Source organism: Carassius carassius, chromosome 41 (genome assembly GCF_963082965.1).
Source record: "Carassius carassius chromosome 41, fCarCar2.1, whole genome shotgun sequence".
Classification (NCBI taxonomy): domain Eukaryota; kingdom Metazoa; phylum Chordata; class Actinopteri; order Cypriniformes; family Cyprinidae; genus Carassius; species Carassius carassius.
Window position 1 is genome coordinate 16,799,967 of NC_081795.1, and position 17,064 is coordinate 16,817,030.

The 17,064-nt window shown below is 38.9% G+C and overlaps 2 protein-coding genes across 4 annotated transcripts; one reads left to right on the plus strand and one right to left on the minus strand.

The window, feature by feature from the left end:
- Positions 1–725: 725 nt before the first annotated feature.
- LOC132123295 (endonuclease domain-containing 1 protein-like) lies at positions 726–4,870 on the plus strand (the record flags this gene model as incomplete). Its single annotated transcript, XM_059533852.1, has 3 exons — positions 726–992; positions 3,868–4,024; positions 4,256–4,870. Coding segments are annotated over 3 exons (816 nt in total), but the record flags the coding sequence as incomplete, so codon positions are not given.
- Positions 4,871–9,931: 5,061 nt separating this feature from the next.
- LOC132122895 (TRPM8 channel-associated factor homolog) lies at positions 9,932–16,171 on the minus strand. 3 transcript variants are annotated; one of them, XM_059533390.1, is made up of 9 exons: positions 16,060–16,171; positions 15,502–15,624; positions 12,998–13,700; positions 11,922–12,913; positions 11,739–11,833; positions 11,442–11,655; positions 11,104–11,343; positions 10,629–10,966; positions 9,932–10,501 (listed from the first exon to the last, which is right to left on the minus strand). In XM_059533390.1, exons 3-9 carry the CDS (start codon positions 13,612–13,614, stop codon positions 10,259–10,261), a joined length of 2,739 nt encoding a protein of 912 aa, XP_059389373.1. In that variant the 5' UTR covers positions 13,615–13,700; positions 15,502–15,624; positions 16,060–16,171; the 3' UTR covers positions 9,932–10,258. The 3 variants fall into 3 exon arrangements, with proteins under 3 accessions (XP_059389373.1, XP_059389374.1, XP_059389375.1); XM_059533391.1 differs by lacking the exon at positions 16,060–16,171 and adding an exon at positions 16,021–16,039; XM_059533392.1 differs by lacking the exon at positions 16,060–16,171 and having other exon boundaries at positions 11,143–11,343; positions 15,502–15,735.
- Positions 16,172–17,064: the final 893 nt, after the last annotated feature.

A 17,064-nucleotide genomic window follows, 5' to 3' on the forward strand; every position in this document is an offset into this window, starting at 1 on the left:
CACATAAACCTGCTGCTTTACTAATCAAAAATCACAAATTTGACAAGTATACTACATAGCATTAAAGGGGTCATATGATGTAGCTAAAAAGAACATTATGTTTGCTGTAATGCAATGTGATAATGCTCTTTAAGGTTCAAAATGTACCTACTCATTCATTACAGTGAGGTGTAAGTTACGCCTTCTTTCTTTGCGTGAACATTTGGGCGGCCTCATGCAAATCTTCCCACATGGTGACATTGACATGGGGGTGTTAGAATGAGCCGTTATTAGGAGGACATGGTTTTATGTGGGGGTTGGTGTGGGAGCAGTCCCATGCTCCAGCCCCTCCATACTGGATAATAAACTGAATTTGTTAATCTTATCTCTTTTGATATATTTAGCTAGAATTTAAACACGCCCAATAAATAAAGTAATCGTCTTTAATTCACCTTTGATGTGTGCACTAACTTTTTTTTGTTGTTAATCAGACTTTCTTGGGTTACATCAGGGTCAGACACCAGTGCTGTTCCCATGGGGTCACTCTTGAGTGATGGGAAACAAACACACTGACAAACACAACCTTTGCAGGAAAAATAAAACAGAAATATATATATATATATATATATATATATATATATATATATATATATATATATATAAAGAATAATTATGTATATATAATTAAACATATATATATATATATATATATATATATATATATATATACATATATATATATATATATTGGTGTGTTCCTGAGCCCTGTAGATGGACATGTGGTGGCAAATTTCTGGGATTCATCTGATTGCATCAAGTTCTTTTACAAGGAGAAAATTCCAGATTTAGGAGCTTCCCTGACGGATGTGGTCCGTTTATGTCAGCGCTTCCTAAACACATATCACTTCGCCACGCTGTACAACACACACTACCACACAGCTGTCTATTCTGCTTACATATTTCAGCCAAGCAATGGTGGAGGCAGAGAGACGCGCTGGTTTATAGAGCCACAGGTGAGTTCAATCTATTTATCTATATTGCCTTCAAACAGTGAGGATTGCTGCTTTTAGTTCCTGATATACATCTATTTGGTTTCTCTCTTTAATAAAACAATAAATATATACAAAACGTATATTTCTATTTTCTGTTTCTGCTTTTCTATTTGAACTCTGATAACTTCATGTTTTCATAAATGATGGATATTTATTTATTGATTTATTTATGTGCTGTATTTTAGTATTTTATTAACGTTTTATTTTTTTTGCTATTTTACTTGTGTTTTATTGTAAATTTGGCTGAAAACTGACAAAATACTTTTGGAAACTAATGGAAGGATTTACTGTGATAAAAGGTTGAACAATATATATACAGTGGGTATGGAAAGTATTCAGACCCCCTTAAATTTTTCACTTAATTTTAATTTAATATTGCAGCCTTTTGCTAAAATCATTTGAGTTAGTTTTTTTCCTCATTAATGTACACACAGCACCCCATATTGACAGAAAAACACAAAATTGTTGACATTTTTGCACATTTATTAAAAAAGAAAAACTGAAATAGCACGTGGTCCTAAGTATTCAGACCCTTTGCTGTGACACTCGTATATTTAACTCAGGTGCTGTCCATTTCTTCTGATCATCCTTGAGATGGTTCTACAACTTCATTTGAGTCCAGCTGTGTTTGATGATTGGACTTCATGAGGAAAGCCACACACCATTTTGTAAGACCTTACAGCTCACAGTGCATGTCAGAGCAAATGAGAATCATGAGTTCAAAGGAACTGCCTGAAGATCTCAGAGACAGAGTTGTGGCAAGGCACAGATCTGGCCAAGGTTACAAAAACATTTATGCTGCACTTAAGGTTCCTAAGAGCACAGTGGCCTCCGTAATCCTTAAATGAAAGACGTTTGGGACAACCAGAACCCTTCCTAGAGCTGGCCGTCCGGCCAAACTGAGCTATCGGGGGAGAAGAGCCTTGATGAGAGAGGTAAAGAAGAACCCAAAGATTACTGTGGCTGAGCTCCAGAGATGCAGTCCGGAGATGGGAGAAGGTTGTAGAAAGTCAACCATCTCTGCAGCCCTCCACCAGTCGGGGCTTTATGGCAGAGTGGCCCAACGAAAGCCTCTCCTCAGTGCAAGACACATGAAAGCCCCCATGGAGTTTGCTAAAAAAAAAACACCTGAAAGATTCTCTGGTCTGATGAGACCAAGACAGAACTTTTTGGCCTTAATTCTAAGCGGTATGTGTAGAGCAAACCAGGCACTGCTCATCACCTGTCCAATACAGTCCCAACAGTGAAGTATGGTGGTGGCAGCTTCATGCTGTCCGGGTGTTTTTCAGCTGCAGGGACAGGACGACTAGTTGCAGTCTAGGGAAAAATGAATGCGGCCAAATACATGGATATCCTGGATGAAAACCTTCTCCAGAGTGCTCAGGACCTCAGACTGGGCCGAAGGTTCACCTTCCAACAAGACAACGACCTTAAGCACACAGCTAAAATAACAAAGGAGTGGCTTCACAACAACTCTGTGACTGTTCTTGAATGGCCCAGACAGAGCCCTGACTTAAACCCAATTGAGCATCTCTGGAGAGACCTGGAAATGGCTGTCCACCAACGTTTACCATCTGACCTGACAGAACTGGAGAGGATCTGCAAGGAGGAATGGCAGAGGATCCCCAAATCTAGGTGTGGAAAAACTTGCATCTTTCCCAAAAAGACTCATGGCTGTATTAAATCAAAATTGTGCTTCTACTAAATACTGAGCAAAGGGTCTGAATACTTTCTGTACCCACTGTGTGTGTGTGTGTGTGTGTGTATATATATATATATATATATATACACAAGCACTTTGTAGGAAAACTGGTACACAGATATGCTCAAATATAATACATTTTAAAATAATTTTTTTTTAAATAATAAAACACTAATATATATAATACATTTATCCTGAAATATTCACTGGACCTCTAGTTCCAATATTGTTAAAATGAAGGGGCTTGTGTTTGTTAAAGGGATAGTTCACCCATTAATCAAAATTATGTCATTAATAACTCACCCTCATGTTGTTCCAAACCCGTGAGACCTCCGTTTATCTTTGGAAACACAATTTAAGATATTTTAGATTTAGTCCGAGAGCTCTCAGTCCCTCCATTGAAGCTGTGTGTACGGTCTACTGTCCATGTCCAGAAAGGTAAGAAAAACATCAAAGTAAGTCCATGTGACATCAGATGGTCAGTTAGAATTTTTGAAGCATCGAAAATACATTTTGCTCTAAAAATAGCAAAAACTACGACTTTATTCAGCATTGTCTTCTCTTCCGTGTCTGTTGTGAGAGAAATCAAAACAAAGCAGTTTGTGATAGCCGGTTTGCGAACGAATCATTCGATGTAACCAGATCTTTTTGAACCAGTTCACCAAATCGAACTGAATCGTTTTGAAATGGTTCGCGTCTCCAATAAGCATTAATCCACAAATTACTTACGCTGTTAACTTTTTTAATGTGGCTTACAATCCCTCTGAGTTAAAACAAACCAATTACTGCTTACTGTATTTTTGATGCTTCAAAAAATTCTAACTGACCCTCTGATGTCACATGGACTACTTTGATTATGTTTTTCTTACCTTTCTGGACATGGACAGTAGACCGTACACACAGCTTCAATGGAGGGACTGAGAGCACTCGGACTAAATCTAAAATATCTTGTGTTCCAAATAACTGTGTTCCAAAGATAAAAGGAGATCTCACTGGTTTGGAACGACATGAGGGTGAGTTATTAATTACATAATTTTGATTATTTGGTGAACTAACCCTTTAATTACTCTTGGTTATGTTAATGTAATGTTGATGTCTCTGGATTAAGCCATTAAAATGATGACGTTTTGCTAGTTGGTGAATCCCTCATGGTCTGAAGAAATGGAAGATGGTTATAAGCTGTTGCAGCAAAAACCAGATATCTATTTAGGAGAAAAACAGGCTCTGAATGAAGACTACACAAACTCAGGATTTGACCGTGGACACTTGAACCCCAATGGACATCATGCAGGTAAAATGAAGCATTTCATTATGCCTTCGGTCCTGTTGAACTTTTTAGTGACTGAGGTCATAGTTTCAGAAAGATCAGATAACATTCCGCATTGTTACTTTTATTGCCAAAGTTAGAAGTTAGTATTGTGGACACTTACTGATATACGTTGAAATTTAATTTTATCAAAAGTGAAATTATTTCTAATGTTTACTTTATTCTCTCTCTTTTATCATAACTGCTTCCTGTTAGTTCCAAGTCGAAATGCCACCTTTTCCTTGACAAATGTGGTGCCCCAAATCCCAACGCTGAATCAGAACGCATGGAACAAACACGAGTCTAAACTGACCAGCTTGTTTAATGGCAACTGTCATCAGGCTTATGTGTTGGCTGGTGCTATTCCTTCTTCTAACAACTGGATCATCAAGAACAATGTCAGAAGGGTCAACATCCCACAGTACATCTGGAACGCTTACTGCTGTGTCGATCAAAATGGCCGCCCCGTTCTAAGCGGTGCTGCAACTGCCCTAAACACAGAGCTGAATGTGGTAGTTGAACACACCTTAGATGAGATGGTCGACTTCCTTCAGCAATTCTCTGATGCACCGGTGAATGAACTGTTTAGCGGCCAATGCAAAGCTTAGGCCAACACATTTACTTCAACTGGTAACACTTTATATTAACTTTCATTAATAAATCATTAACAAACATTATGTAATGTTTAACAGATAATTTTATGTAAGTTCAAATGCTAACAAATGTTATTTAACTTTCAGTTCATATGATCAGGCACCTTTTAAAAATCTACAACTAATTTCAACAGAAATTAAACAATTATTACAAGGTTATTTGTTAATGTACTTTTGAATGCTAACAAATTTAATTAAACTTCAGTTCACACATTACCTAATGCCTGTTTTTTACACAAATGTTGTGAAATAATTAGCTTAATCGGTTATTTTAAGCTCTTTACTGTTCACTGAACTATTTAATGTTAACATATTTTTTGATTTCTTTATCAATCTATAAAGGTATCTATTTGGTCTTCATTTTTTTTATGTAGACTTCTACTGTTTTCACATCTTAAGAAATTATTTGTTCATGCATGTTTTTTAGTACCCAATCTAAAGTGGAAACTATTCATCCTTTGTAAATGTTTATAAGGTTTTCTTATCATTAATACATTTATAAGGAGTCATCTCGATGGCAAAAAGCATCCCAGATGTCCAAAATTTACCCTATTTACACATCATATTTATTACTCATTTGTTCATGCTTTTGCAGTACTCAATCTGAAGCATTAACTATCTTTTGAAAATGTTTATGAAATTTTATTAATCATTAATCACTTAAAAGCAGTCATCTCAATGGCAAAGTGTGTCTCAAACAGTGGCGGTTTCTCCATTAGGGTTATTGGGCGACACACCACCAAGGGAAAGGGAGGAATTTTTTTCTTTTACATTCAACCACAGTGTTACGCTAGCTTCCACTATTCTAGACTGTTTGTGCTGCCTCTAAATAGTCCAGCGTCGAGTCACGTTTTGTGTAGTACCGCCCCTTTTTGGGTGATTTTTGTCAAACTGAGAATTGCCCCGAGTGCTCTCATAGACTTCCATTGAAAAGATAATTTTTTTTAGAACTGCAGGCACTGCATTGCAATCTCAATTGAGTTCCGGGTTGGGGGGGGGCTAGCTAACCTTAACTTGTGCAACGAGTGGGAACAGTGACATCCAATAATATTTAAAAACTATTTTGAATTTTAACAAGAAAAAAATGAAAAACTACTTTAATATCTTTATCACATGTGAAAAAAAAAAACAGAGACGGGGACAGCTATGCCTTTGTCAGCAGAACTTGATCGACATCACAGCGAATGTTACCGCAGCGCAGATTAATTCTATCATGTCATTGAAAGAAATACCATTCATTCGTTGTAGCAATAAGGATAAATTGCCCATTAAAGAATTAGGACAACTAAGAGCAAATTTAAACATCAAACAAGTATCTACAAAGGGCGGGAAGTCATATAAATGAGGATTTTCGAGGACGTGGTATGAGCGGAGAAAAAGGCCAATAGACTGCGAAGTAGCTGATGCTTTATTCTGCTAATTTACCGCTGCATTTTGTTCCATTGCACGAGCGTGACAGACACCACATAGAAAACTACAGGTGTCACCGAAATGCATCATCTCTTGGAGAAGGAGAAAAAACATAAAAGAGCAAAGATGCATATGGATAGAGCAGTGTAATATGCATATGGATAGTAGGGAGCGACGCGTCCACACGCAGCGGCTTCTCTCTGTCTCGACATAATGGTGTTTTCGTGTTTTTTGTCTTGTGAGTCGCAGTGATTTTGTACGTCACTGCGACAGAACCGCATTTTTACAGTTAAACTCTGCGCACGCCGAACAGCTGCGGGATCTCGGACTGCTCCGGAGGCCTACACCATCACCGACCCCCACTACTGCATCTCACCCACAGCGGAGGCATCACAAGTGGTGTGAGAGGAAGCAGAAGAGGGGTGAGCGCAGAGGTATCTGGGCTAGACTAACGGCTAACCCACACAAGCCATCTATCCCCACGTACTGGCTAACGTACGCTCTTTGGACAATAAACTGGACTACATCCGATTACTACATTCAACTCAGAGGACTATAAGAAACATGGCTCAGCAACAGTGTTCCAGACTGTGCTATTCAGCTCAACCAACTGACGTGCTATCGAGCGGACAGAGCTCTTGTCGCGGGAGGAAAAACCCACGGCAGCGGGCTTTGTGTTTACATCAATGACGCGTGGTGCCGCGATGCTGTTGTGATCTGCAAACACTGCTCACTCCTGGTGGAGTTTATGATTATTAATTGCCGACCATTCTATCTGCCGAGGGAATATACTGCCATACTGCTTGTTTCGGTTTGCATTTCCCTGAACATCAACTGCAACAGGAACAATGCACTAAATGAACTGTACCAGCACATCAGTGAGCAGCAGAAAGCGCACCCTGATGCTTTTCTTATCATAGCTGGGGATTTCAACCATGCTGACTCAAATACACCAACACATTAACTTTGCAACACGACGTAATAACATTTTAGACTTCACAGAGAGGAGCCTACAAAGCCTCTCCCTCCCCCACCTTGGTGCCTCAGACGACATCACTGTAATGCTAATGCCTGCATACAGACTGCTCATTAAAGTCGCCAAACCAGTTAAAAAACAAATTCAAGTGTGGCCAGAAGGATCGTCAGGGGCTCTTCAAGACTGCTATGACACAAATGACTGGAATATGTTCCAGTAAGCAGACTGCCACATACAATAACACCACTGAACTCCAGGAGTACTCAGAGACTCAGTATTGATGATGTAACAGTCACAAAAACCATCACTGTCCGGGCCAACCAGAAGCCGTGGATGATAGGGGAGGTCTACAGACTCCTGAAGATGCGGAACGCTGGCTTCAGAGCTAGAGATGAGGTGGGCCTGAGAACAGCCAGAGTCAACCTGTCCCACGGCATCAGAGAGGCTAAGAGACAGCACTCCGGGAGGATAGCCCATCAGTTCAGCGACAGCAGAGACACTCTAAGACTGTGGCAGGGGATACAGATCATTACGGACTACAAGCCCCTACTGCGGACCTGTGACAGCAACATCTCTCTGCTGTACGAGCTGAACACCTTCTTCACTCGCTTTGAGCAACAAAACAGCACCACTGGATAGAAGACCCCACCTCCTCCCGGCGACCAGGTGATGACGCTGACCCCAGACAGAGTGAGGAGATCCTTCAGCAGGATCAATGCATGCAAAGCTCCGAGTCCTGACATCATCCCTGGGCATGTACTGAGAGACCTGGCCGGATGGTGCAGTGACAACAATCTCTCTCTGAACGTGGAGAAGAAAAAGGAGATTGTTGTTGACTTCACGAGAGCACACACTCAGCACGTTCCTCTGAGTGAGCAGCACCAATTTCCTGAGTGTACACATCAGAGAGGACCTCTCCGGGACAACACTGCAGCACTGGCCAAGAAATCACAGCAGCATCTCTACTTCCTTCACAAACTTAGAAGAGCCAGAGCCCCGCCATCCATCATGCACACCTTCTACAGAGGCACCATCGAGAGCATCCTGTTGAGCTGCATCACTGTGTGGTATGGGGCCTGTAACACATCCTGCCGGAAGACTCTGCAACGCATAGTGAGAGCAGCTGAGAAGATCATTGGTGTCTGTCTCCCCTCCCTCCAGGACATTTACGGAACCAGTCTCACTCGCAAAGCCCTCTGCATCGCAGGTGATCCCACACACCCATCACACAGCTTCTTCAGTGTGCTGCCATCAGGGAGGAGACTGCAGAGTCTCCAGACCAGGACCAGCAGACAGAAGAACAGCTTCATTCATCAGGCTGTCAAGAAGCTGAACTCGCTCCCGACCTTGACCCCCACCCCCCACCCCCACCCATGCCTCTTCTGCCCCAGGCATCACAGAACTAACCCCCCCCCCCCCACCAGATCCCACATCTCCAAGTAAATTTCAATAAATTCAACTTTATTTTAAATTTTATTATATATATTTTTTTACATTCCCTTATTGTATAGTTGTATCTTACTTTTTATATTTGATTTTTAGGCTCTACTGTTATCTGTATGCACCGTGGGTCTGAGAGTAACACAATTTCGTTTCTCTGTATGTATGTACTGTACATGTGGAAGAATTGACAATAAAGCAGACTTGATTTGACTTGATAAGCGAGTAATTTAAGTAAGCAGTGTAATGTAAGTGAGGAATGTGATATAAATGAGCAGTGTAATATAAGTGAGTTGTGGAAACAGTGATTTATGTGACTTCAATTATTTCTTATTAAACTGATATCGAAGTAAACATTTTTTGGGGAAAACCACAACCTGGCGTCAGTCTTCATTTGCTGCTGAATTGTGTTAACACGCATATAGAAACATAAGGAGAGCAAGAGATTGATTCCTAATATCAGTTTATTTTTAATTAATACAATAAAAGTTACCTTTACATCTTTAACTAGCCGCTAATTTATCAATTGAATGGGTGACCTCTCCTCATTAATCAAGCAAACACCCCCCCCCCCCCCACCCCATTTACAAATCTTAAACTATTTATTATTTTTTCATGTTTTTGCAGTAGCCAATCTAAAGTGGAAACTATTCATCATCTGTAAATGTTTATAAATGATTACTAATCATTCAGTACTTTTATGGGCACTGGATGTTTAGCTGCCATAACATCTATTTAAAGGGATTTTTAGTTAAATGCTTCTCAAAGAATCATTCTCAAAGAAAACTGTTTTTATTGCCTCAACACTTATATTAGTATACTTTATCATTAAACATGTTATTCCTTGAATCATACATCAGTCGGAGAAAACAAAGAATTAAAAAAATAAAAAAGATTAAAAAAAAATCATTTATCAAAACAATGTTATATAAACAGATTGACCCGCGTTCCCTTATAGTAGCCAAACTGTCCCATCTACACTTTTGACCCATTAACAAACCCTTAAACCTACCCATACCACATAACCCCAACCTTGTATCACACTACGATAACAACAAGTGTCGTATATTAACAAAAGCTCTTATTGTATAAAATCTGTTAAAATCATTTGTAGAGTTTCAAGACGTGCATGATCATAAAAATTGTAATTTACATTAATTATCTATTGATCATTAGGTAATGTTTAATAAGTTTAGTAAACATTAACAAGCACATTATTACACGTTTCTAGCTATGTGAATATATAATATATATAAACCAGTTAAAATGATGTGTTTGTTAATGATTCATTAATGAAAGTTATTATAAAGTGTTATCCTTGTATTTATTAAATCTGTTAAGCATCAGCAACAGGTCTTAATTCCATATTTTCAAAACACATTAACATTATGCACCATCCAGAGTCTTAGAAAATATGATATATATGATTTATTCTCTTGGATAAGAAAAGGAGATACACCAATATAAAACACCATGCCATACAGTTAAACTGACTTTTGAAGTGCACTTCATACAGTAATACAAGTAGTTTTTATTATTTATGTATAGTATGTGCTGTGATTTAAACATGCATTTTCTGGTTGTGCTTAACCTTAGTCCACTTAGACTATACCCACCAATAACAAGTGTTGCTCATCTTCTTAAGCAAAATGAGAACAATAATGATTTCAAATTACATAAGCATATATATTCTTACTAATTAGCAACATTAAAACATTTAAACAGCTATCTAAGATGTTCTTATGCATACTGGACCATAGGATGGTCACTCCACTCAGGGAGATGAGAGATTTTCTCTTGTGTGCTGGTCTGGATGGGCCAACCCCATGCTTTGAAGAAGGGGCAAAGATTCAGGTTGACCACTTTGGAGAAGGTCTCAGCATATAGATTCATTTTGCCTGCATTGTCGTTTGGCACTCCATTCATATCATTGTAGGCAGTAAAAACTTTCTTGAAAGAATCCCAGCCAAATTTTTCCTGAAGCTGGAAAAAATTAGATGTGGTGATGAAAGATGATATATAAAAAAAATGTATATAAATAATTATTACCCACAAATAATGCATTTGTTTGATTAAACTATCTTTTAAATGATATGCAGTCTGTTCGCACCTGCATGTAAGTCTCAAGTGCCGTCCACATACACCAGCTGTTTAAATCCTTACCGCCACTGCAATACATTGTGGTACGAGCCTGGCGGTTTTCTAGAGTCATGGCTGGATGCGCATTAGACCTATTCAAACCCAGCACTTCCTCGTGTACGTACACTGACCATAGGTTACAAGTGCACTCAGTGGTGTGTGGAGGGAACTCCCAAACTCCACACTGCTGGTTATGACCCAGCTCGTGAATGGGTCCCCACAAACCACTTTTATAGGCTTCCTGTACATTTACTAGTTCTGGGGCAGAGGTAGAGTGCATCATGATGGGATATCCAGCATGCATGAAACCTGCAAGCGGAAAAGGGAAAGAGTGTTGTCACCAAGACAGTGTGAGTATAATTAATATTAATAGCACAATTCTGTAGTAATAGTGATGGTTCTTGATCCTAACAAAGATACTGTAAGTATTTAATAGTACCACCAACCGTGAGAGATCTGAACATCTGCAACAAACCGCTCCTTACGGGGGAACTTGCCAGGCCTTGCGGCCAGGTCAGCAATGCTTCTCATTATGGTATCCCAAAGTTTAGCCACTTTATCAGGGCAGTCCAGATTCCTTATATATTCTGATTCTAAAGTTATGATGATGTTCTCAAATTCAAGCTCTGCCCAGGGGGCAGGTGCCTGACGGATCCTGTCCACCCAGTCAGCCACACTGGTCTCTCCTGAGGGACAAAACAAGTTAGCACTGCAAAGTTTTACCATACAACATTAAATGTTCTGTATAGTAACCTTACTGTGATGCTCATTCAGAAAATCTTACCAGACTTGAAGTATGGAGCCTGTACTGAGACCTGCACAACAATTTCCACCCCATCCACTTTGCTTTGAGGAGGTGCTATTAGGTAGATGAGCCCACCCCATAGATTGCAGACTTGGACCACCTCTTTGTCCAAAGGGAATCGATCATGGACCACAGGAGCCCGTTTCAGAACATTTGATCCACCAATGTTATCTGTTTGGCAACCAAGCTGCACCTGCATAGTGTTATCCCCTCATGTTAATAATATGCCCTCCAAGAATTCCTTGATTGGATACATGTATAGACTTTATTCATCACCTGCCAATTTTTCCCAACAATCTCTGGAGGTACTGCTATGTACGTCTTCATACCAGGAGAAAGATATAAGCCTGTGCTTATCCATTCTTCACAAGCTGAAACAAATAATTGCATTCTTATTGTATAGTATTCAAGTATTTTGAAACTTAAACATGAGAACTTTTGGCAGGAAAACTTTTGTACCTGCAGTGTTGGCACTGATCCGAACTCTTGAATTAGACACAGTTGGCAAGTTAGGTCTGTCCTTAATGATGTATGGAATAAGGGCATCAGGATCAGGAGACACTTTGTATACCTCTGTCCCAATGTGGAGCATCAGGTGGTCTTTTTCACTCTGAACAGGGCAGTTACTACACACTTGTGGAACACCTACCTTCTTCACTATGTCACTAAGAAGTGCTACCATTGAAGTATAGGCAGCACTGTCATGAGATCTCATGCGAAGGTAACTGGCACAGTCATTGCCCAGCTGTTTTAAGCAGCTCTGTTCATGATTTGTCAGATCATTCCCCAGGCTTACATGTTTAGCAAAACGATGTAGCATGCTACGAAAGTGGTACACCTCTTTACACATATTTTCTATTTCTGGGGATTTATATAACCCCCCACACAAAGTGTTGCCCAAGAGACAAAGACCCATCTTATTAAGAATGCGATTTCCTGCATAATCGGTCATCACATTAGAGCCACAGTTGGTCTGAGCCCAATACCAGGCATGACCCCCAATCATAAGACCTCCGCCTTCAGCAACAAAATCTTGGATCTCAGCACACTGGGCATCACTGTATGAAGTGCAAACATAGACGCTTAGATCTTCTCTGAAACCAGTCATCTGACAATCTAAACCAGATTTGCTCAGTACTGTGTGGGTTGCCTGTAGGCTGGGTATGATGCCAATAACACCTTTGCGACCCTCGTCAAGCCACTTGATAGCGTTGATCAGGAAAGTGGACAGAGAGTCCCGACCCATGAAGCCTTCATGTGACACCAGAATTACTCGACCTTGCCCATAATAGGCACCAGCAATGAATGCTTTTTCATCTGGAGTGACTGCAATGGGAAATGCTAATGGTCCGTGCACCATCACCTCAGACGCTATAGCTCCACCTTGGACGTCGAACTCAGACACACCTTCTAGCAGGAACTTTAGGTCATCTTTAAAGTCCTTTCCTATACTGAAAAGTAACAATTGAAAACAGTTGGTGAAATGTATGTTTCTTAAAGAATGAGTAAAAATTAAGAATGTCTTCTGAACTTACGATACAGCAAGCCAATTAGAAGGGATGTTTCTTGGAACAGGAAAGATGCCAACTTCTCCACAGTGTTCCGAGAAGTAAATTCCTGCAACACTGCAAACCTTGTTTCCTGGGAAGTTCTTTATAGTGTTTTCTTGTGGGTGGGTTGCAGCCCAATGCCAGGCCTGACCAGCAATGATCAAGCCACCCCCAGCTTTGATGAAAGCAATCAGATCCTTTGCACAGCTCTCAACACTGTAAGCATCTGTGATATATACAGCTAATCCATTCCGAAAGTCTCCTAGCTCTGTCTTGATAGGGCAATAGTTCAAGTTTTCAGCTACTGAACGTAAACTCTTCTGAATCCCTACAGTGCCAGAATCACAAGTACGTGGCATGAGCCACATTATGGCATTCTCTATCAGGACAGGGAAGCGTGTTAGGTATTCCTCATGTCCCAACACCACCACACGTCCCTGACCATAATGAGATGCAGCCATCAGCACCTGACCTCTTGGATTCATGGCAAGTGGAAAGGCTTTTTCCCCTATTAGTACAAGATCACTGGGCACTGCTTTCCCTTGGAAATCAAGCTCCTGCAGCCCTTTCATGATAGTATAGTAGTCCTGTTCACGTGCCATGGTGGATTAGTAAGTCAGTTCAAAACAATCACTCTCAACCAGTTTTACAGGGTATGAGCACTGGGTTTGTGAGTAAAATTTCAGTCCTACACAAAAACAGAAAGTCAAAGAATAAGAAATCAAGTTGCATAAATATTGTAATGGTAAAGAAGTTTTTCATTAATTATACCACTTAACATGGCATACAAAAGTCTGAAACAATTCTAATCACAATTTCAACTTCATATCCTTTCCCAATCTTAAAACTAAAACTTGGCATCACAATTTCGACTTTATTCTAAAAGGAGCATTCTTTGTACACACTCACCTTCATTTGGATATACAAAAAAGTTCTTCCTCGCTTAGCTATGTTTAACTACTGTGAGAACGAGTTTGGGGCTTTGACAATGTCTCCCTCACCTATAAGGAGCACACCCAACGAACACGCCCATGATTATACCTTTTCCATTTTGTTTGTTCACCCAGAAACCAGTCGACCACTCCCTCTACAGTATTCAACATTTTTAAATTAAATTAACTAAATTAAATTGAAGCTATCCATTAAACATATTACAAAGTAATATATTTCTTATTTTTTTTAACAAATCACAAGAAAATCTTAATTATTATTTAATATTCATTGACAGTGGTTATGTAGGCTATGATAACTCAAGTGGATTTTTTTCTTTTTCGATGGCAGAGTGGGTTCTTGGGTAAAAAAAAATTAATAAAAATACCCAAGTGTGAACACCTACATTTTTCAAGTTTTTCCCACATCAGTCCTAAAAGGATAGTTCAGAAAAGCCCCCCCCCCCCAACCCCATTAAGATGTTTTCATGAAAGTGTATTATCATATTATAATACACTTTCAAGTTTGGGATCAGTAAGATTTTTCATGTTTGTTAAAGAAGTCCCATATGCTCATCAAGGCTGCATTCATTTGACCAAAACTACAGAAACAGTAATATCATGAACTGTTTTTACAATTTAAAGTAACAGTTTCTTCAAACTAGTAACATATTCTTCAAAACAGTTTTATTCCGGTGATGGCAAAGCTGAATTTTCAGCATAATTACTTGTCTACAGGGTCACATGATCATTCTAATATACTGATTTATTATCAATATTGGAAGTAGTTATGCTGCTTATTTATTTATTTATTAAGGAAATTGTAATACTTTAACAGGCAAAAACAATCATTCTAACAATAATTGTAAAGTTTTGAAAGCTATTCTAAATGTCCACACCACAATCACACCACACCACAACAGCACAGAGAAACGATATCAATGAAATCACTTTGAGAATTAATTTATTTCTAGCTCATGAACAATAAAAACATTAATAACCAATCTTCACTACTACTACTACTACTTAAGACCACAGTTTTACAGTGCTAAATTTACCTGCAGTAACTCTGGTAATGCAAAAACTATTCACCACCAGTCACGCCCAATGATTTGTGAACCACACAATGAATGTCCCTGTTCAACATCGGACATAGGCTATTTACGTGTCAGAGCAGTAAAGCGTGTACAACAAATGAACCGCAAGGCAACTGGTTAGCACCATTTTACAATATTGCGTTTTTAGCCAAATCATGGTGGTTAGATGGAAGTATAATTTTGGGGGACTTTGTAGATACACGCAGACTGCGCAGGTTGTACAGTTAGTATGAGCCCTCTGGAGTTCATTATCTTTACACAAGACACATTAAAGGATGTATTAAAAAAACAAAGTTAACGTATGTAACGTTAGCTAATGAGTTGTAGTTCAGTAATTTGTAATATATACATTCATAATATTACATATTTATCATTAGCTCAAACAGTACGTGCACGGTAGCATGTTAATTTAGCATTTACTTAGGCTGTTTCAATCTTAATTGTACCTAGTTATATTTCTTACCGTGACTTCTCCTGAAGTTCAGCTGTTGTCGTCCGTGAATGGAGGTGCAGTGCGCACTAGTAAGTGTGAATGGAGCTCAGGGCGAGATGGCAGATGGTCGAGCTTTAAAGTTAGGTCGAGGTCCTGAAACCAGAAACCAAAAAAAAAGTGCTCAAGGCATCAGGGTGGGTTTTTAGGTCACATCACACCCATCACAGTTATCCAAAAGTTGCAAGTGTCACGCTTGTTTCTGTTCATAAAGAAAAACGGAAGCGCATCTCTTCCTGACAGTCAAACTTGTGGGCCAACGATCTTCCTGACAGTCAAACTTGTGGGCCAACTATGGAAATCCAGGAGGTTCTGGTTACGCAGGTAAAACCAACACATCAAAGGTTTCAGAAAATAATTTCAAAACGTTGTTGTTAATAAAATTGTTTCTCTCAGTGAATGTTACAGTTTACTGGGAGATACAATTTAATTGACAAAAACGTTTTGAAATTCTTTTCTAATGCATAAATATACAAAAGCATGAGTACAAACCTTCCTGTGTTTCCACAGCTCGGGCACAACCCTTCTTACCTGGACGGTCAGTGTTTGGGACGTGGAGCCTCTGGATGTCTGATAACTGGTTGCACACTGCACCTGGTTAATCAGCCCCACCTGTTCACTGTGGAAATAACTGGAAATTCACATGAAATCCCCTAAAAAGGAATTAAAATCCAGACTATATATAGATATATGACCCTGGACCATAAAACCGGGTGCTGGGCTATATTTGTAGCAATAGCCAAAATATATTGTATTGGTCAAAATTAGCGATTTTTCTTTTATGACAAAGTAAGAATTATGTTCCATTAAGATGTCTTGTAAATTTCATACCATAAATACATCAAAACTTTTTTGATTAGTAATATGCATTGCTATGGACTTCATTTGGACAACCTTAAAGGTGATTTTCTCAGTATTTAGATTTTTTTTTGATTATAGTATCACTTAACCAAGGCTCTACCTTAGTTTTTACACGTTTCACCTTCAAAGGTGCAATAGAGTCTAAAATATTTGAACAACCATAGTTAAAAGAACACAGTTCAGGCTCAGGATCCAAATATAATGGAGAATTTTCAAAGGTAGAAATATTATGATTTCTCAAAAATGCCCTAGAAAACTCACTATAATCACACTAGATTTCAACATAAGACACAAATGTGTCGGTGGGCAAGATCTAACAGGCTGATATGGGCGAGACATCCCAAAAAGAACTGGATTGTTATCAGAAAAGATTGCAACACAAACATCCACATAACCAAAAGAAATGCCATAAGATAAAACTAAATCCAATGTATAGAAACAGTTTTGAAGAATAAATAGCTTGTGTTAAAAGTCTTTAGGAGTTTCAAAATATATGAATTGTAAAAGTATTAATAGTGAAAAAATGTATGCTTTTTAATAAAAAAAACACTTTTATCATTATAGAAATTATTATTATTTTGTTAATTAAAATAAAATATATCTTAATAAAAAGCATAAACTTTTACATTTACATTAGACATATTGCTTTAGCAAGTAACTAAAATGATCTAAGTT

Excerpts from the sequence above, each read along its gene's own strand:
- LOC132122895 (XM_059533390.1), bottom strand. The coding sequence starts at position 13,614 with ATGGCACGTGAACAGGACTACTATACTATCATGAAAGGGCTGCAGGAG. Across the intron at positions 12,914-12,997 it reads TCTAATTGGCTTGCTGTATC|TATAGGAAAGGACTTTAAAG; the intron begins GTAAGTTCAGAA and ends GTTACTTTTCAG. Across the intron at positions 10,967-11,103 it reads AGATGTTCAGATCTCTCACG|GTTTCATGCATGCTGGATAT; the intron begins GTTGGTGGTACT and ends TTCCGCTTGCAG.